At 40.9% G+C, this 25,811-nt stretch overlaps 1 protein-coding gene across 1 annotated transcript in view; it reads left to right on the top strand.

Moving 5' to 3' along the window:
- Window positions 1-25,811, top strand: part of CNGB3 (cyclic nucleotide gated channel subunit beta 3) — an 82,418-nt gene that overhangs the window by 24,974 nt on the left and 31,633 nt on the right. The window contains exons 4-6 of the mRNA XM_063131312.1: window positions 15,247-15,395; window positions 19,926-20,132; window positions 21,386-21,594. Coding sequence (XP_062987382.1) covers window positions 15,247-15,395; window positions 19,926-20,132; window positions 21,386-21,594 — 565 coding nt within the window. The remainder of the gene's footprint in view (window positions 1-15,246; window positions 15,396-19,925; window positions 20,133-21,385; window positions 21,595-25,811) is intronic.

The following is a 25,811-nucleotide window of genomic DNA, read 5'->3' as shown; positions in this document are numbered from 1 at the left end:
AGACAGACAGGGTGCTCAACCCCAGAAGATCCGCACAGTCCATTAGCAAGAAAAATTACACACACACCCTTTTTTTTTGCTTTCCACCTCAGCACTTTCTCATTTTTAAATATACAAAAACACATTGTTATGCATATTAGCAAGTAGTAGGCAGGAAAAGATGCAGTTTGCCTGGCCGCATCTAACTGTCATGTCTAAATGCAGTGGGCATCCATGAATGGCTGATGTGTTGAGTGAATAACGAAATGATGCTTGAGCAGCTGAAATTTTTTAATGCCAGTTTCCAAATGATTTGAATCAGGATTCGCTTTGAGTCTCGCTCGCCTTTCAATACGTTGGTCCTTCTACCTGCTCGTTCCCGTAATAACAGTACAATCGCTATTCCCATTAACAGCTTTCAGGGCAGTAATATTTTGTCTTTGGCAGCCTTGTGAGTGATGGATAGAGGGTACTATATATGTGATTCCTTCACAGTAGGAATATGGAGATTAGCATACCATTTCATCAGCATGTAGAAACAAGACAGCGAAGCCTTAATAGGGAATTAAGGCAAGGAAGCCTCTGCTGTATCGGATTTTCAGACTGATCTGAGATTACACTGAGAGGCTTGTACAACAAACTGAAATACAATGCTATGCAGGATATATTCATTGGCAAATGTATAGGCCCTTGGCATAAACATTTCTGTATATGCGCTTAAGCACAGTGTATAATTGTATAATGAAAGAAGCTTGCGGAATAGTTTTTTTTTTATTGGGGGAAGCGAATTTAGCGTTTCACTTATTTTTTTAATTAGGTGGGGGGAAGGATGCACTTATTAATAATTTAATTTGATTAGTCATTCACAAACATTTTTTCCTAGCATTGGAAAAAAATACAATGCAACCAAGCAAATATTGATAAATTGCAATGTTAACCTATACAATTGAGATCTGATTCTGATTTAAGTGGAGTGGTCCAGACATATCATTTACACCCCTCCATGCTACAGATCATCTGCTAATATAACTGTAGCCCTATTCAAGTTAAAAATCGAAACTAGATAAGCCATTGGTCTGATCCAACAAGGCTCTGGTTATATTCTTACATTTTGTTCCACTCTGAACAATATATTTTTATCTTATTATATAGCATTTTATTTATTATTATAGTGAAGCGAGAGGGGTGTGTGCTCTAAATCTGAGTGGTATAGCCAGGAGCAATCAATTAGCAAAATAAGTTGCCACTACCCCTTATGTTCATCTCAGCCTGCTCTATTCCCAAGCCTCAAGCCTGACACAGTGAAATTGTAGGAAGTAACCAAGCAGAAAGCTCTGGAATTAGTACTAAGGTTTGCCTGGAAGAAAGCACACACAGCTCAGAGGGAAAGTTTATTTACATATGGGAAAGGTAAAGGGATAAAAAGATATACAAAAAATCAGAGAAACCTTTAGAACAATGCCCCAGGCCAAAAAAAAAAAACACTAAGTAATTCAGGACAGGGCCCAATCCAGGATTCAAAAGCTCACCAAATTGAAAGCAAGTTAGCACATGAGACCAAGACAAATGGTCCAAGCCTCCCGCTTTTATGCGTAAACCAGTGACAACTCAAAGAAGATTCCAGTAAGCCAATCACAGATTGACTACAGCAGCATTCCCAAATCTTCTAAGGGAGAACAAATGTTTGTATTAATCTGGAGGCCTGAGCTATTCAGGACCCAGTCAAAGTAGATTTTTTGGCTTACCAAGATGAAACCAGACCACTTGTGAAAGGAATAAGAGTTTATCGATAGAAAATGAAAGCAGAATAAAAAAAATACAAAGAAAGCTCACACATCTCTTTAGCTCACAGCTGAATATGTCGGCGGTCCCCAATCAGCAGCATATTACAGATCATTCCCAGGACCAAATGTTCTGCAGGCTGGTTGTGCATATTCCCCCATGGAGTGAGACCAAATTGGTTAAGCTTACCTCAGTCCTTTATACCCTTTTCTGATATTTTAGAATATGCAGAAAGCATCATAGGAATGTAATGAATTACCTTCCCTGTGATTAATAGGTCCCAACATTCCTACACAGGGAGGGGGGAAACCTAGGGTGGCCATATGAAAAGGAGGACAGGGCTCCTGTATCTTTAACAGTTGCATAGAAAAGGGAATTTCAGCAGGTGTTATTTGTATATACAGAGAACCTGGTGAAATTCCCTCTTCATCACAACAGTTAACGTGCAGGAGCTAAACTAGAGTGACCAGATTTAAAAGAGGGCAGGGCATTTGCAGCTTTAACTGTTGTGATGAAGAGGGAATTTCACCAGGTTTTCCATATATACAAATGATAGCTGTTGAAATTCCCTTTTCAATACAACTGTTAAAGATACAGGAGCCCTGTCCTCCTTTTCATATGGTCACCCTAGAAACCCCTCTTCTCAGTGAGAGAATAGTAAAGCAAACAGAGGAAATTGGGTAGCTATGTAATAGTTAACACGTGGATTATACCCTTATCAGCATCAGACAGCTAGCAATTGTTGATACAGGCTGACCCTATGGAAAGGAGGACAGGGCTCCTGTATCTTTAACAGTTGCATAGAAAAGGGAATTTCAGCAGGTGTCATTTGTATATACAGAGAACCTGGTGAAATTCCCTCTTCATCACAACAGTTAAAGCTGCAGGTACCCTGACCTCTTTTAAATCTGGTCACTCTAGTATAGCTCCTGCACCTTTTACTGGTGTGATGAAGAGGGAATTTCACCAGGTTCTCTGTATATACAAATGACACCTGCTGAAATTCCCTTTTCTATGCAACTGTTAAAGATACAGGAGCCCTGTCCTCCTTTTCATATGGTCACCCTAGATATGTGGACTGGTGCCTGACCAATCCCCATGAAGGAAGCCTACAAAGTTGCCCAATATATGTGGAACCTACTCAAAAAAAAAAACAACACCATGCCCTTTTATTCTATTCTAAACATTTATACATTTAATTAACAGCATATATAGGAAATGGTGAACTGATTCCTCATTATTTCTTCCATTGTCAAACTCACTACAAAGTTTTCACAGGAACACAGATATGATCATTCAACCTCAATTAACTGAGCTTTATTCTGGCACTGAAGGCTTAGAGCTATCTCAACATAACAGACACACAATTGGTTACTTCACTATGTGCCACTTTAACTTGGTCAAATGGAGCTGTGACACAGTTAGAGCACAGAGAGGAAATGGAGATGATGATTGATGATGATGAACATCCTGCCCTTCCTCCAAGATGTTCAGTGTGGCATACGTACATGATTCCCAAGCTCACCTTTTTTCTCACAATAACTATGTGAAGTAGGTTAGGCTGAGGGAGAGTGACTGGGCCCAATTCTCCTTTATGACTGAGTGGTAGTCTTCAACAAATCCACCAGCCCACAGGCCAGAATGAAAAAGTCTTTGATCTTGACAAGCCAGAACTCTCAGGAAAAAGGTTGCATTGCCAAAGGCAAATTAAGCTACCAGAAAAACCTGGATAGATTTTTGGGAGAGAATCTTTCTCTTGCCCTGAATGGCATTGCCAAGGATTTCTCCCCTCCCTTCCAGCACTATTTTCAGTGCTTCTCAGTATTGTATTTTCGTTTTTCTCTCCCCCACTGAGTCTCTTTCGCATTTCCCCTCAGCACTATTCTCTTCCTGGAACACAGCAGCAGCTGCTAAAAAAAAAATCTTTGCAAGACCATCCTCCACCACTTATCCGGAGAATATATTCCTCCAAAATACCTCCCAGACAACAGGGTCTTGTCAATTCATTCCGATTGCAGGTAGATGTTGTTCCTTTTTCAAAAGAACAACAGGAAGGTTTGCTTTGTAAATTGACTGCTGGAAATACGTGCTGGAAAAGTACAATACACCCAATAGTGCATGAAGTCATTTGAAACTGTGCTTGTAACTTGCAATGGAAGAGCAATGATTAGTAGCCCTGCGAGGAATACAAAAATAAAACAAGGAAGAAGTGGGGTTGGGGATTCTCAAATAACTGGCTGGCCATTTTGACAGGCCAGAGTAGTTGGCTGGTGGGCTGTCCTTATCTTGGTGGTCTAAATTCTTTAAGGAACAATGTTGCAGGCAAAAACATCCCACGTAAGGAGTGATGGCAGTGTTCTTGAGACTGGAGCCATTAGGTTTGCTGTCCACTATCAAAACATGTTCCAATCAGAGTAGGAGAGGGGAGATCGTCTTTGAATCAGTTTCAAAGTACACAAAGCATAAGAGGGAGAAACCCACCACACCAGTGAAGTAATTTAAAAATCCACCTGTGGGATTAGCTATAATGATGGCATAGCCAGCTATTACCTCAGCAAGGAGGGGGCTGAAAGGCTTACACAGGCTGACCATATGTCCTGACTTATTCAATCACAGAGGAATTATATATCATAAATGGAACAGGCATAAAAACTTTACATGCCTCATTACTTCTCTTTTTCAGCTTTTGACTGTCTCTTATTAACATAAACGTCAGCCCTGGAGCATTCAAATTCCATAATCACTTTACTTTTTTTTTTATTTAATATTCATTTGTTCAAGTTTTTTTAAAAAATGCCTTTAAGGAATTATACCCATCAGTGAGGGAGGGTTTTCAGAATCCAGGCCTCACACAGATTTTCTGTACATTTAAGCCAAAATTAAGACCTATCCAAGCCAAACGAAACTTCAGATTTCCAAGTATAGAGGTGGAGCTCCCCTATATCTAAGAATGGGATTTGGAAAAGGATCTCTCTGGAAAAGCTTTGGGAATATCTGACCCAACTCTGCATAACCTGTTGGAAAAGTTAACCCAAATTCTCTATAATCTGTTAGGTTCCACTAGGTTCATCCCGGATCGGTTGCAAAGCTTAAACCTACTAGGAGTGTATTTCAGAATCAGCAGAATCCCAAATCCCAAACCAAATTGGGCTGATTCAGAGAGATTCAGGATATACCCAAAGTGAAGTGGGTCTCCTTTGAAGTGGACTGAATCTGAACCCTCCCCCAAAGATTCATTAGTGATTAAGATTCACAGGAACACAGATACCCAGGGCCTTGCTAGACCAGGGGTTAGCGCAGAAATCTTGAAAAGCTGAACATTCAGAATTGCAAAGCTTTTAATGTTAGAGGCAGCAGGAGATTTTCGCCCTGAAATTCTCAGCTCATCACATCTTAAAATTTTCTCACGTGCACTATGTCAATTCTCTCCAGCCTAGAATTCTACAATCTGATTTAAGATTTTCTATCTTTATGTTACAACTGTTTAAATTATTAGGACTTTGCACATGTTTGAAGCATTAGGCTGCATTTACTAATTGCTCCTGAAAGGCTCATTAAAGATGTTCGACTGAACAAGGTTAATCACCCATCAATAGGAAAACCATGTGACAGCTTGTCTTGCTTTCTGTGAAAAGTTACAATCCTGATATATGTTGTTTCTCACTTTTTCTGTACATACCTAGTTGGAGAACTTTTTTTTGTAATATACCTAAGCTAATACAATAGAGATCCATCTTTGCATTGCCACTTGCCTTAGCTTGTCCATGTCATAGAACTACTAATTAAAATAAAGTATTATTTAGAGTTCAGTTGGATACCTTAGCTGGAATAATGTACGCATTGCCTAGTGGTGGAGTTGGTTTCCTTAGGAAGTTCTGTAATGAAGATTAAAGGATTCACCACCTGTTGTGACAGCCTGATTGAGACAACTGGGAAGAAAATTTCCATAACAACCCTTTAATCGTAGCATTAGAACTCTCTTGCAAGTCACATATGCTTTCAGTGGAACTTGAACTATGATTAAAAAGCTAACGTAGTTATTTAAACGGAATCTTATGGCACCTTAAAGACTATCAAATTTAACTTAGTGTGGCATACGCTTTCATGGGCCAAAGCCCATTATGTCAGATGCGCAGAGCAAGTGATCATCTAAGTGGGTAAGTATATACTCTATATAGGTAGGAAACAGGCAGACAAACTCCCCCCCCCAAAAAATAAAAGTGAGGCCCAAAAGCCAAATGATACAAGTGACAGCATATGTGTTACATTACCGCACTTATCAGAAATAACGCCAAAGTACAATTAATTGAATAGAATTGGCAAGGATGTGACCTACTCTGGATTAATAGGTGTAGTAAGATAGGTAGTGTAAGCAAACCGAAGTAATCATCGCTTTTTGTAGTGAGCTAGCTATTCCTAGCATCTCTTTTTGGAACAAGTAGCAGCACTGGAAGAGGACCAGTTTTGACCAAGAAAACAATGAAGAAATAACATTTAAATTCCCCACTTCTCCAGCATTCTGTCCATGGAAGATCCAGCAATGGAACTCCAACCATCAAGTCTAGTTTGGCCCACAAAGCCAAATTTGCTATTGAATTCTAACGCACAGTGGAATCTACCTTTGTAACTTGTTTTGTAGAAGTAGGGCAACATTGAGTTCTGCTGATATAGGCTCTGGGAAGCTGAAGTGTTTATCCATTGGCCTCTCTTGCCATCTGTAATATCAGCTATCTGCCTATTTATTTTCTTGCATGGCAAGAGGCTTATTTGGTCTATGTAAATAGCAGAAAAGCATTATCGGCAGATGATGGCATATATTAGAAAATGTGCTGGTGAATGAACCTATCAGTTCAGCTGATGTTTGGTTCCATTATAATGCTGCTTCAGTAGATATAGGACCACATTTAGGGTTCCTGGATGCTTCAGAGTTAGGTGTAGTGCACGTGCACGCACATGTATTCTTTCTTGCTTCTTTGTATGTACTAAACAGCAGGTCCTTTGCAAGGGGAGAGCAGTGCAATTTGATGCTCTTCCCATTCTGTGCCGCCTCCAGTGTCTGCATGAGGCTGCTTCATTGTAGGGCCATCCCTGGTACTAAAGATGCCTGTGATGAAGGGGGCTCTGCTCTACAAAATTAATAATAATAATAATAATAATAATAATAATAATAATAATAATAATAATAATAATATACCACCCCATAGCCGAAGCTCTCTGGGCAGTTTACAAAAGTTAAAAACTTTTAAAAACTTATATCGCAATCAATTTGTTCATTTTTAAAGTATCATCAACGTATGTTCTGATTGCTAAAACTAACTATTACAGCATTCTCTCTTGAATTTATCATTCACTAATTCTTTATTTGGATATCTCCCAGAGGGATATTCATTTTAGTGTGTTTGTTATGGCATAAACTTTTGTGAATAAGCTTTCCATGCATCTGATGAAGTGGACTGCAGTCCATCAAAGCTTATAGCATCATAAATTTATTGTGGGATAAGCAGTTGTGGATAAGCTTTTTGTGTAACTTTTGAACTGGAGTGCTGTCCATGAAACTAAATTTGTTAATCTTTTAATGTGCCACAAGACCCTGTTGTTTTTTATTTGGACAATGGTGTGTATCTTGTCTTTGATTCTGGTTGCAAGGCACCAGGTAGGGCAGCCTACTTTACAGTCCTCTACTGAAGAACTATCAGAGGACTTTCCTCTATCTGAAAGTGTCCTCTATTTGAAGGCTGTCCAGTCCATCTGGTTTAAAGATATGAATCATAAGAAGAGAGAGCAGGGGCCTAGAAGTTGCCCATCAATAGTTATGACTTGGATAGCAGACTGAGCAGTCACATAGCTCACCTATGTAGTCCCAGTCTTCCCCATTATCGTGAGATGTGGTCTATTTTTATTTATAGTTATTATTTCTAAAATTATTCACATAAATTAGCATAAGCATTCCCCCCCCCCAAAAAAATTGGTGTTCTCTTTTTGGTGATGCAATGCCTCTTTTTTGCCAATGTGCAAGTGGCCACTCTAGCACCAGATGGCTCAAACCTGACACTCTAGCCATGGGACCCAGACATCTTACTCTACATCAAGGGTGGGCAGCTTGTGGCCCTACAAATGTTTTGGCCTACAACTCCTGTCAGCCCTCACCATTGACTGTGCTGGCTAGAGCTGATGGGAATTGTATGCCAAAGCATTGCCCAGCCCTGCTTTATGTGCTTATATAGAGCTCTGCTGGAAGAAGGACCATCTGGACTCAACTCTTGCTGTATTACTCCACTATCTCCATAAATGATTGAAGGGTGATATTCTTGCAGCTAGCAACATAACAAGGATTAGCTGACACAAGGGGCGAATAGGTTTCCACCTGATTCTATAAAGGAATGGACTGTGGCCTTGCAACTTAGGGTCTGGCACGGACTGAGTTACTTATGATGAACCCATCCAACTATCAGCCTTGTCACTTAATGGTTTAGTTCAATAAAAGGATGAAAGCAACAACAACGATGATGATGACAATGAAAATGATGATGATTTGCTCTTGGTCCTTTTTCTACTAAAGCAGACCTGATCAACTTGCAGAACGTAGCCCATCTTCTGCTCCAAAAACCTCCTTGGCTGTTGACTGCAAAAACAGAGGGCCTCTCAAGCCCCATGGCCAATGGGGAGGCAGGGTGTTCCCCTTAGTGGGTCGTAACTGCCCAGAGAGCTTCAGCTATTGGGCAGTATAAAAATGTAATAAATAAATAAATAATAAATAAATAATAAAACATCTGCAAGCCTATATTAGAAGATTCCTTTTGATTAGGCAATGGTTGGAAACAAATAATGAAAGACCCTAAAGGGCAATGGATGGCTTAATTTCACCTGCCTGCAATTTACTCTGCTCAAGAATAGCTATGTTGTTTAGGCACATGATCGGGGCTACTAAACCAGCTATTAATCAAGCTATTAATCACTGTACTTACATTAATTATAGCATAGGGGAATCACCTAGCAAAATGAAAGTCACATCCATCTAAATTCAGTCTACCTGATGGAGCATGAAACAAGTTTTAAGATACGACATTAATTCTGTGAGGAATCAAGAGAGAGAGAGAGAGAGAGAAATGAGCATGCTATCACCAGATAGATAGATATTCAAACAAACTGTCTCTCACTACCAGGTAGTTTCCAACTAACCCTATTCCAGGGACATAAAGAAAAATAGTCACAATTGGATTATTTATTATATTACATTTCTGCCATGACGGAACCTCAAGGTGTCATATATTTTATTTATTTAAAATATTTTAAAGCCACCTATATAAAAACCTCTGAAGGCAGCAAAATAAAAAACAGCAAGCAGCTGAATAAAACCCAGTGACAATAAAACAAAACCAACAAAGACTTGAGTTCACACAACATGCTAAGCCACACTCAGTGGTTGAGGTGGGTTGTTGTTGAACTGTGGGTTGTTGTTGAACCATGGTTTATCATGTTGTCTGAATGCAGCATGTTTTCCACAATGTGGCTTATTTAGTGTGACTTATTTTTTCAAACAAGTCACCTGGACAGCTCATGTTTTTTTATTGAGTTGTTCAGGGTGATTAACAAGCAATACTGCATGGTTAACGAGCCACTCTGTGGAAAATGTGCTGCGTTCAAACAACATGATAACTATGGCTGTGCAGGGAGTGCCTGACCTGCTTTGGAGGCCAAATCAGAGCTTCTGAATTGGCCCAATCTGACTCGGACAGCTTCAGGACCATTCAAAGCAGGTCAGATGTTGCAGGTTCCCAGGCATGAGACTGACTGAGTGTCCACCAAATCCCCCCCACACACACACACACCTGCTCACCCCCTTCCCACTCACCCCTGAACCTGGTGAACCATTGCCCCTGCCCATCTGTGAGATGTCTGACATGTCTGGCAGCTGCTCATCCTCAATGAGACCCACCATTTTAAAGGCAGATAGTGGCTCTGTCATTTCTTAGATGTAATGTTCAAACTATGGTGGCCATAAAGGGCCATTTCTGAAACTCAGACAACATAGCTCTTTGGATGGTGCAGACTGTTCTGCCTATTTTCTGATCACCCCCATCTCTAAAGCAGAGACATGGGCAGGGGCTAACAGATGCTGATCACAACCACTATGTGGACTGCAGATATTCTGAAAGAGCATATCAGATCATCAGAAAATGCTGCATAAAGAGATTTCTATATACTGGAAGAGCTATTGGGAAGATGCATTAGGCACCTATCCATTTAGACCCACTTATTATATTAGTTTAGTAGTACATAGGAGACAGAACTGGATCCTATGGATACCTCAAATACAACACTTATGAAAGGAAACAATAACTGCCCAACACCTGTCCTACCCTCCAGAAAACAGTGGAACCCCAAATAAGAGTGGGGTCCAAGAAGGAAAGGCAGTCTAGAATGACAACAATAGCATCAACAGCTGTTCTGAAAGGTTCAGGAGAAACAACAGGTCACACTGCTATTGTGTCTCTTCCTATGTAAGTAATCAGCCAGGTCAGTCAAGGTAGTTGCAGCCCCCAACGATGCCTAAAACCAGACTGAAACTAATTTAGATAATTGGCTTCACCTAAAAACACCTAGGATTGTCCTGCCAAACCCACCTTGTCCAAAAAAGGCCAGACAGAGACTGGCTTATAATTGTCAGGCTCAACAGGTTCTGGAAATGATTATTTAAGGGGAAAGGTGACTGCCTCTTTCAAAGCAGCTGAAAAAAACCAACGCATGAAGAGGCCCTGGGTAGCAGAGAGCCAAACTTTAGGTAGTAGCTTAACAGTGATAAGTTAGAGAACGTCCTTATCAAGATCAAAGACCATTTTCAAACATGAGCTTTAAAACTGCCTTTGAGGTTCCCTCTCACTTGTTTTTATTTCAAAATTCAGTTAAAGTACAGCTCTACGGATAACATGCACTTCATTTTGCTTAACCCCAGAAAATGTTAACATGAGCATTTTGTTTGGAAATGACAAAAGAGGGGCAGAATAGGCCAAAAAAAAAAAAGACACAGAAGAAAGTGAGTGGATGAGCGAGTGGAAGTCAGTAACCCAATAAGCATGAAATGATGTAACTAAACACAGGTACAGAATAACATCATAATTCCCGCCCACCGTAGAAACTATCCAGGCCAAATAGTGACAGGGTTTATATTACGGACTGTACCCTTGATCTAAAACTGCTCGAGCCCAGAAATCTCATGTTTCTGTTGGACAGATTATGCATTAGAGAAATGTATCACACAAATATTTTTATGGGGATACACTCATTCTGATCTATGACTCATTGTTTGAAAAAGGCCCTTTGGCATTCAATATTGGAAAGCCACAATTTATTACAAATGCACAATCACACTATCAAACTGTAAAGTATTAGGTTTGTTTACATTTGAACAACAGCCAGAAAATCCATCATGATATATGGCTTTAACAAGAATACAGTTCCTTTGCATGGAAAATAGGAAAGGGAAAATGCACACACAACTTAAGACTCACCACTCTCGAAATGTGAGGCAGAAGGGGCTGGTCTCACCTATAAGCTAGCCATTCCTCAGCTGTGTTTTAGGGTCTTTGTGATGTAAATTGATGGAACAGCTAGTGCGCCCTGAGAAACGAGTCAATCAAATAAGCCAAGGTTCTTCAAAATATATGAATTCAAAACAAGGATTAAAATAGGTCATTCAGCAAATATTCCCTGTCCCCCAGTGGTCAATTTGTGGGGCTACAATCATAGATGTGGTAATTTGGAAGTAAATCAGGGCTGCCAGCTCTTAAAATCAACAACTGACATGTGGGTGGGGCTTGGGTGTGGGGGCCCAAAGCAGTTCTGGGAGAAGATGCAGCCAAGAGGTAGCAGTTATCTTGCTTTTCCATGCAGCAAAGAAGACAAACACAGCAAAGCCAACCTAAACTAAATCTTGTTGGATGTTAATGGGACTTACTTCCAACTAAATATGGTGACAATCAGACTGCAAAGTTCAGTGCCTTTGGATCAGGATAAGAATGGATACAGAATGTAAATATTTAATATTTATATTTTATTGATAAATTAATTTGTTTTATATAATTCAACCAAATAATAATGGCATTGTTATGGGTGTAAGAACTTAATTCAGAAAAGTAGTGTGACTCAGCCATCAGTATCACTAAGCTAGGACTTTTCATAACATGGTAAACCAGAATTCCAGAGATTCCTGACTGATCACTCACTAGGATTGTGCTGGTGCATGCTTGCCTGAGAACTCCTGCTTGGTTCCTCCCACTAGCAGAAGCAGCTAAGCAAACTCACCAGCAAGAAAAATCTTACCATTACATCCAAATCAAACTCCTGGTTTGTCATGCCCAAACAAGTCAGGAATCATAAATCAAGAACAAGCCCCGGTTTGCGATTTTGGCTTGTTGGGGGAGCAACAAACCTGGAGCCCCAGTTCAGACATAACACTAAGCTTTTCCTTGCTGGTGATTTCCTGGTTTGTTTAGCCACTCCCACAATTGGGAGAAGCCAAGTGGAAGTGATCGGGCTGCATGCACCAGCACGCTGCTCATGAACTACAATTCATGATTCTCCGGAATTCTGGCATGGCTTTCTGTGGAAACGCAGCTGCTGACTCAACTCAAAAGTGATATCTTATCATCAATGCCCTATCAAAGCCACAAAGAGCAGAGAAGTCAATCTGTTGTTATGCTATTTCACTATAAAATAAAGCAAAGGAATGAAAAGAAAACATTAATTAAAACCCTTCCCCAGAAATTGACTGATTAAAGGAAAGTTAAGTGGCAATTCATCACGAATCTCCCAACTATACTGAACGTGAAGCAATAAAAGAGGCAAACATTATAAGGAGGAGACAACGAAGGAACCTTTGCTGAATGTGACTTTTGAGTAAGCATTATGGGAAAAGCAGGGCTATGGGGAAGGACATTGCTAGATAATATCATGTTGTATTAAGTGTTGTTTTAATTGTGCTTCTAGCTGATTTCAGAAAAGCAATGCTTGCTAAAGGGGTCTAGAAATTTAAGATTCCTCCTGGATCTTCTAGAAAAATGAGGAGAGAAGAAAGGTAAATTTATTTGCCCATCATCTCTCCAGGTTTCCTGGTCTTACTAATCCATATTGTGGGAGATCTTCATTCTGTGGGCAGATCTCCCCATGGGGGTTATGGACATCATCCATCTTCAGGCAAGACACATTAGAGTGAGTGGAGAAAGCACAGGTGAACAGTTACCTGAGCAGTCTGTGAGGAGAACAAGCAAGTGGAGCAGACTAAAATTAGTGCTCTTCCATACAAATTTGTGTTCCTGAAGTAATGGAAATGGGACCTTTGTTTCAAGCATTATGATAGGGCAGTCTGATTTATTATTTATTTATTTATTTATTTATTGCATTTTTATACCACCCAATAGCCGAAGCTCTCTGGGCGGTTCACAAAAATTAAAACCATTAAGAACATAATAAAACATCCAACAATCTAAAAACCCACATACAAAATACAATATAAAAAGCACAACCAGGATAAAACCACACAGCAGAAATTGATATAGGATTAAAATTGAAATAGTTTAAAAAAAAAAAAAACACTTGGGGTGGGTGGGTGGAAGCAGAGCACTTTTTTCAGCTGATCACTCAAACTCTTGCCTTTCTCCATTTGTGTTTAGTTTCACAGCCCCTAGAGATGATTTTTTTTATTCTAAATATTTGGTTACTCATCCAAACGAAAGCCAATCTATCATATGTTTGTGATCCACCCATTGTAGTCTTAAGTGTATTCTCTATCTTCCCTTAAAAATACATTAACATGCTTTAAAAATATTTAAATTAAATGCAGGCGCGCTCTCTGCAGCTGCTCTCAGCCCTATTTTGCTTATGCCCCTGTGGATTTCCTTTCACATTATGAGTGAATGAGGGGGTCAGGAGGGCTACAGCTTCAGTGCAGGCTCAGCACAATCGAATGTATTTAGTCAATTGAAGTACATGCTGTAACTCAAAAGTCAGTTTTCACAGAAAAAGGATTCATTTTTTCAGGAGGGCTGTTTTACCTCAGCAGAGACACATTTGCCACAATCATGGCAGTGTCAGAATTGGCTAATCAGACCAGCACCTCAGTGGCTGGAAAGGCCTCAATTCTGTTTATGTGTCAGTGTGTGTGTACATGTGTGTGTGCGTGCGTGCGTGCATGCACAGGTGGACACGCATACGTGCATTTCTCCTCTCTCTCTGCTTGTGAAGCCAGTGGTGGACACAAGGGAAATAATATTGCAGGGACCCCAGAAGGGCCAAAATGAATGGTGGGGGTTAAGGTAGCTTTCCCTATGTTGGATTTCTGAAAAGAAAAAAAGTATATTTCACTTTAATATTCCTATCCTAAACGTTTTGGGGTGAATCCAGGCATTTTTCTCCATTCCCAGCTCCAGTACAGTATCAAAGCCAAGAAAGCATACAAGTGCGTGGCGCAATGGACTGGAGCTTATAAGGCTCTGCATCTTGGATAGCGCCTTTGGAGTACTGACTGGTTCTGAATGAAACCCAGAGCGGATTCATCACCTCACTGAAAATGGTCCCATCAGCCTCCACTGCTTTTTACTCAGTGGTGCCCCTAGGGCTGAGCCTTGGGGGCAAAGTCCAGGGCCTTGCAGCCTGTGGCCCCATGAATGACACCCAGGTGATGGAGACATCAGTACAAAGGCCCAGGAAACACCTGGGTCAGCATGGGCATGCAGGAGTTCACAGGACTGGCAGTGGGCATCGCAGCATTCTTGCCAGTATTATTTAAAGCATTTTACAATCAGGAGGCAGCCTTCTCTCTCCTGACTGTTTTACTATTTTTATTTTTAAAATGTATTGTATTTTTCTACAACAAACTGGTGTTCATTCCCGAGTAAATGTGTTCAGCGACAGCAGAAGCAAACTCCATTGAATCCCTGTAATAATGATGATGCTTTGATTTAAGGGAGTTTAAAATATGAAACACGGTCAGAATATTTTTATTTGAATCAGGGTTGGCAAATGGGATGTGTGTGTTTGTTGGTTGGTCACTCTAACATATCAGAAATATCAAAGCAGTTGTAAAACATGGAGGGGAGAAAGGGAAGAGAAGAAAAAACTTAGTTGCATTAGTCATAGCTGTCTGTAAGGCCATTAATTCCAGGGTCTAAAAATTAACTTTCTGCATCTGCCTACACACACACAGCCGTCTCTTTATATTTGAACAGGGCGAACATGTGAATGCTGCCATCCCTCACATCTAATTTAGTCCTGAGACTGCAGAAACGGGGCTGGCCAAGCACTTGGCAGGTACAAATACATGGCTAGTTGGCTGTTGTGCAGACCTGCTGCTTTTACAAGAAAATGGCTCCGCTACTCAAGAAAGGGGAACATCGGCATTATTACTTGACTTCAAGCTTATTTTAAGAAGCAGTTGTAATAGCCTTCGAAGCTCTTAACTGTTATCCTTCTTCTCCCTCCCTGCAACAGAGAGAATAAGCGACCTGGAACCCCCATAAATGAATATGCTCAAGTCCAACTGCAAGATATCATCAAGAAGATGCGAGAACGGACGGCCACCTATAAAGAAAAGTTGACCGATCCAGTCATCACATCACCTGAACCCAGTCCAACAGCCAGTAAGTTCTTGGAAACTGTACCCCATTCATCTGCATATATCTAAAGAGCTTGAAGGTAACAAAGGGGCATTGTCGGCCAGATCCTCAAATTGGTTTAAAACAATTCGTTTCAGGACCACATTCCACTCATGGGTGGGGCTGGGCCAATGGTAAAGGGGGTGTGACCAAAACTCCAGAAATACCAGAATATCTTAGGTTAAAGCTCTTAGTGACATTAGCTCAGTCTTAGGAGAGGCATTTCAACCTTTTAAATGAGGGGCGGGGGGAATGCCACAAAAGCCAGGAATCCACCATATAATCAGCAGTTGGGAAGAAAGGGGCGATCTGGGGAAGCCAGCTGACCACACTCTTATGGAGTGGTCACCTGAGAACCTAGCCAGGTTTGTACAACTTGGGACCCAACAAGCCAGACTTTAATCCACCAACCTTTGCTTTGTGCGGTGAAGGCTGGTGCCTCTGATGTCAGTTGGGCTGTGAATCTCCAGGTTTCAGTCAGAACTAGTCAGAACCCTCAAGGAGCTCTCCAAGGTGCTGAATCTATTTTCCCACCAGCCTCTACTAATTTTGTGGCCTACCCTGTCCCTGACAATTGCCTTGTTTTTTCAGTCCCAAGGAAGCTCTTGAGTAGCTCATGGGCTGCATTTGGCTTGTTGGGCCACAAGTTGTTCAGCCTTGCATAGTATATAGATCGGGGATCCATGTGGAACTTCAACCTGTACCCACTCCCAAGAACCCCTGCGCCTGGGAGTGGAAAGGTGGGTTCCATATACCTGGGGCCAGAGCCAAGACATGAAGGGCCAGAGCCCACAGAAAAAGCTAAATTAAGATACAAATCATGCACACAGTTGATCCTGCTTGTTTATACCCTTATCCTTTACATGGAGTATTTAGTTTTAAGACTGCTGAGATCAATAATATAATTAATTCCTTGCATGTTTCCCAGCTATTACTATTTGTGTTTTTCAAACTCTGCATTTTTAGAGAACTCTCTATATTGATATGTCTAACACATGCACACACACACTGCATGCATGTTGCAGCAGATTCTGGGGTACAGTGTTGTAGGGTACCCACTTAGCTGATGTTGCCTTCTGGGAATCATGGTTCACCCAGACTTCCTCATAATGCATCCTACAGCACACCCAGGACTCCCTGGTGCCTGTGTATTACAGGGAAAGATGTGCAGCAATTAACAATCTCTTCAGAAAGCTTCTCCACCATTACCAATCTACTCAATGAAAAATCAAAGTTTCTCAAAACACTATTTGGAAAATAATAGAAAATTGTGAATCACTGATTTAAGTGATTGACAGTACAAAACAACTTTAGTCTTAGACCCCCAAGAATTGTGTTGTTGTTTTTTTAAAAAATCTTCATTCATTGGAACCGAGAGATGGGTGAGAATTTCATTAGGTTCATGTTTTAATGTGAACATACCTCATTTGCATTCCCTGAATCAAAATATAAACTGGAATGCAGTTTCACTCTAAAATCCATGCTTTTCTAAACATTGAGCTCAAGTTTGGCAATTTAAAAAGCAAAACAAAAATGCATTTATTAAGATAAAGTGCACACAAAATGTGCATGTCAAGCAGAGAGTCTGCACAAAATCACTTTAACCTATAGGGGTGGGAATGCATACTTCTAAAAAATGCACATTAAAAATGCTTACATTTATAAAATTGCATACAAAAATATGTATATTTGAAGAAATGTACATGAAAACATGGACAAATTTCCATCAGATCTTTTTTTTAAATTGTTCACAAATTGATGTAAAAATGGGACTGAAAACGTGCTTGACAGGTTTGCCCATCTCTATTGAAACCAAAGGTATATTTGGGTAGCCAGAGCCTGTGTGCAAGTCTTAGAGGGGAATCTTTTAAATAAAGTAACATTTAATACCATTTTTGGCCATAAAAGTCATCTTCCAATTTCATTAAACTATCTCACCTAAAATCAATTAATCACCGCATATAACAATTGTCAGAAGAAATCTATATTTCTTACTTTACATGACAGACAATAGGAAGTGTATAGTTGGCATGTTCTACTGTTCCTTGAGAATGCTCTCCATACTTCAGCTGACTTTAATACACTGGACAAATGTAGTAGATGGCTAGGATAGTGGGAACTTGTACATTTCTTACATTTGCTTTTTAAAAAAGTAGAACTTTGACATTTAAAATATAAGCATTTCAGCTGTTTAATCCTGCATCAGTATTCATGCATACTTTTTTCTTCCCTTGATAAAAAAAATGTTGTTCTCCCTGATATTTATCTGCACTTATGCAAAGATTAGGCTCCACATGAGTGAAGGGGGTGCAGGGTCCTATTTGCTGTTTTTGACACACACACACACCATCCCCAATTTTAACATCCCCATGAGCTCCACGCCCTAGACTTCCATGCATTGACAAAGATCTGAAGAGGGAGCCTTCATGCATCCAGATGTACATGTATAGGCTTCTCCACACCTTTGGGATCTCACAGTCACATGGAGGATTCTGTACATGTACAGCTCTCCATGTGGACAGGCTCTCTTTTCAGGCCTTTGCCAAATGCAAAGAGTTTAAGAGGGGGTGGGGATGTTCACATTGGGGGTGGAGTCATAATGCTTGGAGGCTAAGTTCTGAATAGCCCTTTTCTGGGAAAACACACTGAAATCTGTGGCAGTGTAGTGTGTGTCAGAGAGAGAATGAGATTGAGTGGGTGGGTGGGAAGGCAGTGTATGTGTTTGTGTGTGCTTCCATTTGATAATGGTGGGTGTGGGTGCGGGTGGGCGGGTGGGTGAAAGAAAGAAAGAAAGAAAGAAAGAAAGAAAGAAAGAAAGAGGAGGGCCATGTGAGGGAGACACCAGTTCTGTCCCTGGCTACTCCCAGTCCTGTACCCATTCACTGCTGGCTTCAACCATGTCCACCATGACCTATCATTCATCATCATATGTGTCCTTCTTGGGCAAAAAGGTTGTCCATTCCTGGCATAGATATGGTCCGATTGGAGTCCACCACACTTTCAGTGTGGCAACCCTCTTCCTGCCTTTGGAAGTCAGGCAGGTGCCAACATTGTATTCCTTCTGGTGCCTCCTGAAAACGTTGTTCCAGGAAGCTTTCCCTTAATGACCATCCATGGTTTTATTTGCACCTTGTTTCTTTTAAAAATGTGTTTTTACTGTGTTTCATTCTTTTATTCTATTGTTCACCACTCCAATATTCTTGAATAAAAATAAATGAATCAATATCCTACTGGAGCTCTTCTTGCAGAACTGTCATTACCCCTGACCCACAGAATGTATGTGTGTGTGTGTGTGTGTCTTTCCACACTTTGTGGGCAAAGTAGTTTTGTAGATTTCTGTGGCCCTGTTTAGAAGACACCTTAAACCATGGTGGTTAAGGCTTAACCACCATGGTTTAAGATGTCTTCAGATCAAGGCCTGTAGCACATCAGCCGGCACTGATAACTGGGAAAAGGTGGATCTAATCTCCAGTAGCACAGCTGGCACTGATGCAATAAACATGAGTGTACATTTTGGTGTGACTGTTGTAGTCACCTATTGGCTAGTGTCCATGACAAGATACTCCCTCCTCCCCATGATGAGAGCAGTCAGAATGTGTGTGTTTTTGAAAGTATGTGAAAGGAAAAATTTCCGCCCACTTATAGTCCACTCAGCAATGCCCTGCAGTCTTCTCTAGTTTATGAGTGAAATTCACTAAAGTACAAGCAGTTTACCACACCATCTAGTCAGTTTCATCTCTCCATTAACCTGCAAGGGAAAAACACTGCAGTTAGGAATTAGGATAAGAATGTCCCCATCTCCATTATATTTGTACATCAAGTTGCCAATGCTGGACTGCAGCAAATGGCATGGTAACTTTAAAGGGGAAATCTCTCTCATTGCTTTTCAAAAGCATCCTAAAACCTTTGGGCAACTAATTCCAGAAGGGATACCATTTTCCAGCCTCCAACTTTGATTTCTGTGTTCATTATAAATGTGTTCCACACCAGTTTAGAAGGCAAAAGTGTCTTACGTGCAATCCTACACAGATCTACTCAGTAATAATCCCACTAAGTTCTGTGGGACTTACTCCCAGGTAAATCTGTATAGGATTCCAAATGTTGGAACTATACTTTCCTGCCAATGTGTGTATCGTTGACCTGGTCTCTCACCAATTACCCTGGTTTGTTTTTTAAAACTGTATCCAATAAATGTAGTTATAATGGATACTACTCAGAAGAGGGGGATAAATACATTTCATCTTTCACATTTGACCCTAATGATATGATGACATTGGCAAATACATAATAGTGTTATTAGTGTTAACGTCCATCCTTCTTACCACTTCCCTAAAGCAGCATTAATTTTGTGGACAATTGTTACAGACATCACAGAAGAGTGAACTTCCTATGATATAATATGCTCTAACTTCGGAGATGTATTCAGAGATGTATTTGAGAAACATATTCAATGCTCTGTCTTTCTGTCTGTCTGTCTGTCTGTCTGTCTCTCTCTCTCTCTCTCAACTTGTCTAGCACCCAAAAAGAAAGCCCCACCTCCTCCACCAAAAGAAGAAAAAAAGGAAGAGAAAAAGGAAGAGAAAAAGGAGGAAGAAAAGAAGCCAGAAGAAGTTAAACAGGAGGAGCATTACTGTGACATGCTATGCTGTAAATTCAAGAGACCACCCATGAAAGAATACATGAAGAAAATGAAGCTACCAGAAAGTATAGATGCATACACAGGTAAGCGGAATGCTTCTGCACAGAAAGAGATGCTGCAGATAGGATGACATTACTGGGGTTGTAAAGGCTGATCTACACTACTGCTTTATAATGGTGTGTAACAGTATTGACAACAGTTGGTGCCCTTGACGCATTCCATATACCGCTTTTCAATCGCTTTCAAAGTGTTATATCCTGCTTGGTGTAGATTTGGTTCAGGGATCCTTTAGGAGAAGTGCTATTCCTGTACAAATCAGTAGGTTTTGTTAGCACTAGTGATTTATTGCGCAGAGTACGAAAATGAAGACTCTGTGGGTAGTTTCCAATAGGGGCTGGGCACGCAGCCCCTCCTGCACATGGCTGAAATATAGCTCTTCTAGCGGCAAGCCCCCACAAAAGCAAAAATGCTGGTTTCTGGAAGGGGCAGGTCACACCCCTTCCAGAAACCAGCATTTCCCCTCACATGGCCCTAGCCCCCGGAAGCATTATATCACAGCCACCCAGCAGGGTGTACAGCCCCTGTTGAATACTACCCTATAACGCCAACTCAACCATCAAAATTAGTCCAGTAGATTTAAACATTCTCCATCTTTCACTCACCTTTAGCTCCATTCTAAAGACCTTCAGGCCTTGACACACCTCTGCACCCAATTGGTGCCTGTTGACCAGTGCACAGTACTGTGGTCACATCAGCCCAGTACTGAAAGATCTGCACTGGCTGCCCGTTGTTTTCTGGGCTCAATTGAAGGAGTTATTTCAGCCTTTAAAGCTCTAAACAGCTTAAGGCCTGGCTCGTTATGAATCTGCTTGATTATGAACATTAGCTGGAGGGTCCCTTCTGAAGACATCTTCAATTGCAGGCTTAACCCTATGTTGCTCCCAAACTCCAGAACACATTCCCTTTGGAGTTGCAACTTGACCCCACTCTCTCTGCATTCAGGAAGGAGGCCTAGACACCTCTTTTTAATTTCGCTTTGTAGTTTGTTTTTAATGCTTTTATTTTATTGTGGTTTTTATTTTCTGAAATGTTTGTAGACCACTTCAGGATGGCTTCAGAAAGGTGGTATAGAAATACAACAAATAAATCTGAAAAATGGGACCCACTGTCAGGCTAGCCAAAATGTAATGTGAGAGTTAGCTCTCAAGGTACAATTAAACATCTCAATTTATTAAATTTTTCTTGGATGTTTTCTTTATATATGTAGAACAGGGCATTCACAAGTCACAGACAAGAAGAGGAGCTTCAAGAACAATGTACATATTTTATTTTCCAGATCATCGCTATATATGGTGGTTGTTCATGGTTACCGTTGCTTATAACTGGAACTGCTGGTTCATCCCACTACGATTAGTATTCCCATTTCAGACCTCAAGTAATATGATATACTGGATTGTTATAGACATCTTATGCGATATCTGCTACATCTGTGATCTGTTGATCTTTCAGCCCCGAGTGCAATTTGTGAGAGGTGGAGATATAATAGTAAGTAAAGGAAGGTGGGAGGTAAGAGATAAAATGAGAGAGCCCCTGTAGTGTAGTAATCTCATTGCACCAGAGTGCTTCCCAAGATGGTTAATGTTTAATAGTCTTCACTGACCAGGTTCAGATGACACACTACAGCTCATGTGGGTTACTTAATCCATGATGGCCTGTGAGGCCCATGGGCACCAGTTTGTATATGCGATCCCTGCTCAGGGATTGTTGTGTCATGCAAACCTGGTGAGCATGGGTTATGTGTGGACAAAATAGACCATGACCTGGTCCACACGACATGACAATCCACCATGGTGATTTGTTGTAATGTCCAAACCCTGTGCAGTTTGTGTTTGCCTCTCTGACTAGGAGCAAGAACCACTCAAAGATAAAGAGAAAAAAATGTCATGAAGTGAATGTGCAATGCAAACCCTGATCTAGTGATGTGCAAACAAAGGTTGCCTACCCATAAGTGGATTCCTGCTCAATTTCAGAAGAGAGGGCAGGGCAGCTCCAACCATGCATGCAATTATTTTTAAATGAATTAGGAAGCCAGGGTGCTGCCAAATGGTAGAAGTATTAAGAAAAATTTATTTTTAGACTTCAGTTGAACTTCCTTTAGTAAGGGAATAGCATCAGTTCCCATAGAGAGTCATTTAAAAATAATCATGTAATCACTCTTAATGAATGCAATGTTGACAGTTCTAATGCTAATGAGAGCACATCCATCCGGCTTCCAAAGACCTGTTTATCTACATGTGTAGCGTTTCTGCTGTAGAGCCCTTCTCCTCCTCTCTAGACTGAGTGGTCTCTGCGTTACTATACTTAAATAAAAAAATATTACAACAATTCTATAGGAATGGAGATGATGATGATGTTGCATTTTGAATAATATTTATTATTATTATTATTATTTATTTATTTATTTATTTACAATATTTATATACCACTTCATATCTAAAATAGATTCCAGACTAATGAACACAGGAACAAAATAGTAAAAAGATAAAGATTAAGACAGCAAACTAAAATTGTTCAATTTAAAAAAAGTACCAATAAAAATGGTGGCTGGTCAATTAAGGAATGCTTCCTGGGAAAGAGTTGTTTTCAGGAGGCACCAGAAGCAGCACAGTGATGGCACCTCACTGGCACCTCCAGGGGTAGGGAGTTCCAAAGAGAAGGGACTACCACACTAAAGGCTCTTCTCCTGGTGGACTCATTCAGGCCAGAGGTCCATATGGAGCCACCAGGAGCATGCCCCCTAATGACCTGGAAGAGAAGGCTATCAATGGCTACTAGCCCTGATGGTTATGTGCTACCTCCAGTATCTGAGGCAGTAAGCCTGTGTGCACCAGTTGCTGGGGAACATGGATGGGAGGGTGCTGTTGCACCATTTCCTGCTTTGTTGGTCCCTAGTCAACAGCTGGCTGGCCACTGTGTGAACAGAGTGCTGGACTAGATGGACCCTTGGTCTGATCCAACATGGCACTTATGTTCTTATGACCAGTCAGGTTGGTAAGAGAGAAGGTATCCTGGTATCTCAGGTATCCTGGTCCCAAGGGACAATGAAGATTTCCCCATCCACAATCCTGACATTTTAATTTCCCCTAAAATATTCTAAAAAAAATGTCTACCTAGCTACATAGGCGTCTTCTCAGTCTTATTTCCTAATATTTCTTCTTTATTTTGTAGAAAGCCCTTTTCCAACAGTATTTCAGCAGCGTGAGAGCTGCACATCTATTTATTTGTTTACTGCATTTCTATACCACCCAATAGCTGAAACTCTCCGGGCGGTTCACAAAAATTAAAACCATAAGATACAACTTAAGTATAAAATTTAAACCAAAATATAAAACACAATGTAAAAGTACAACTAGAATAAAACCAGGCAGCAATGTAGAGATTTAAAATATAGATTTAAATCAGCAAGTTAAAAGACTAGGTGGGAATCTACACTGATGTTATTCTAACGTTTTGAATGGGTTTCTGTGACGCACAGCGTCACGTGACCCTGGGTCTCCAACATTGTAAATGAGTTGTACTTACTGGTTCTATTTCTTAGTTGCAGTGCAGCTACAGATTCATGTGCCTCCTTATACCGGTAATTTTCCTTTTCCTCTTCCTCTTCTCTGAGAGTAGCAGAGCTGCTGGGTTTGCTCCGCCCACTTCCTGTTCTCCTTTCTTCGCCCCGTTTGCTATCTTATCTGCTACAGCAGATAAATCACACCAGCGTTATACTGTGCAATCACTGACAATTGCATGCAAAGGACTCAGAAGTTTTCCACCTTAGAATCTGCTTTTATTGTGAAGTACTCCCATGCATCCTGCCTTAATTGTGCTCCTTTTGCAAAAGATTCGCCCAAGCCGCTGCTGTGGGCGCAGGAGCAGGATTTTAAACAAATGCTTACATCTGCGTAAGCTTTATAGATAAAGACACCAAAATTGGCACAGTAATTCAAATACCAAATTTTAATCAAATTGGGTCATCAGTCAATTTTTTATGATTTTTTTATAACATTTCCCCCCTCTTTGCAAAGGAGCTGAGGAGCACTCAAAGGAGCGCTGTAGCTCCGTGCAGGAAAATTAACAAGGGTCTCTGCTCCCAGTCCAAAACTCATGACCAGCGGGGCTTAAATGGTGTGTTTGAAATAATCTCAACAGCTGGGGCTGCTGCTAAAACTTTTCAACTTGGTCACCCATCCAAACCAGACCCAGACCATCTTAGCTTCAGCAAAGTGGCTGGCTCCTATGCATTCAGGCTATTCCCAAGGACTTGTATTAAGATGTTTTGGGAGGGAATTTGTGTGTGCTTATGACTATTGCTGGGTAGGAACAAGGCAGGAAGTGGGCAGAGCAAACCAAGCAGCTCTGCTTACTCTCAGAGAAGAGGAAGAACAGAAAGGGTTGAACAATGTGCCTTGAAGTACCGTTGTAGCTAAACGTAAGTAATGCTAGTGTGCCCCGTGATACAGAGAACCGATACAGAGAACCACGTTAGAGAGGGACACTAGCAACGTTATAAGACTAGTGTAGATCCAGCCTAGGATGGTAGATACTAGGAAAATAAAAAGGTCTTCACCTGGCATCAGAAAGAGTATAATGTAGGTCCCAGGTGAACCTCTCTGGGGTTCCTTCCCAGTTCAGTAGCTTATGCACTCCATGTCATATTAATAAGAGCCATAGCTTAGTGGTGGAGTACATACTTTGAATGCAGAAGATCCCAGTTTCATCCCTTAGCATCTCCACGTAGTGCTGGCCCAGCTGGGAAACACCAGTCTGAAGCTTTGGAGAACTGCTGCCAGTCGATATAGACAATTCTGAGACCAATGGGCTGACTTGCTCTAAGTTAGTTTCCTTCCAACGTTCACATAAAAGTCCACAATGTCACTCATTTCTAGGCCAGTGTTGTCTGAACACCAAGGAATAGATGCATCACCAGATGCGTGAGACGTCTAGTGCTTTTGGAACACCATGGGAAGGTGACACTGCAGTGGTTCCCACGCACCTCTGGGATGACATCTGAAGAGCTCCTTAGTAATAGCTAAAGTAACTAAGTGTGAACCAAAATATGTTTGTTTAGATTTCCAGGTACTCTACAATGGAGGTGGGCCAAAAATAGATCTCTAGATGATTTGGACTTCAGCTCCCAGCATTCCTGACCATTGGCCATGCTGGCAGGGACATCTGGGAGGTGAGTTCCAAAACTCTTGTAAATCAACTTTCTGCCCAGCCCTGATCTAAACCATTTGCTCAGTCCCAAATGGATAGAGTTTACGTGCCATGACTATACAGGCCTTAGTCCAAATAATTTCCCACAGTGTGGTCCAAAGGCACATGACGCAGCAATCTTGCTCAAACTAAGCAGTTATAAAACTATTGGAGCTTGGATCAGAGCCTGCATGGGACCCCTATATGCACTCCTTTGTGTTCCATGGTTAAAAGTCAGACTGGACATTAAACACATTTTAAAACTGTAACTAACTGATAGAAAGAGTTTGCTGTGGCTAGCTTAAGTGCATTGCTTTCCATGGGGCTTAGTCACAACTCATGTTAGCTGGATTGAGGCATCGCCTAGGACTTAGTTTTGGCTGTATGTATGAAAAGATGCCCAAAACAAAGTTTTGTACCTGAGCCCTTGATCCAAAATAGATATATAAGCCTCAGACTTCAGCAATTATCTGGATAGGTAGAGATGAGAACTGCTTTGCTTTGGAAGTGCAGAATGC

The sequence above is a fragment of the Elgaria multicarinata genome, chromosome 7 (assembly GCF_023053635.1).
Source record: "Elgaria multicarinata webbii isolate HBS135686 ecotype San Diego chromosome 7, rElgMul1.1.pri, whole genome shotgun sequence".
Classification (NCBI taxonomy): domain Eukaryota; kingdom Metazoa; phylum Chordata; class Lepidosauria; order Squamata; family Anguidae; genus Elgaria; species Elgaria multicarinata.
Note: the sequence above shows the minus strand (reverse complement) of the source record. Positions and strands in the feature narration are given on the sequence as shown.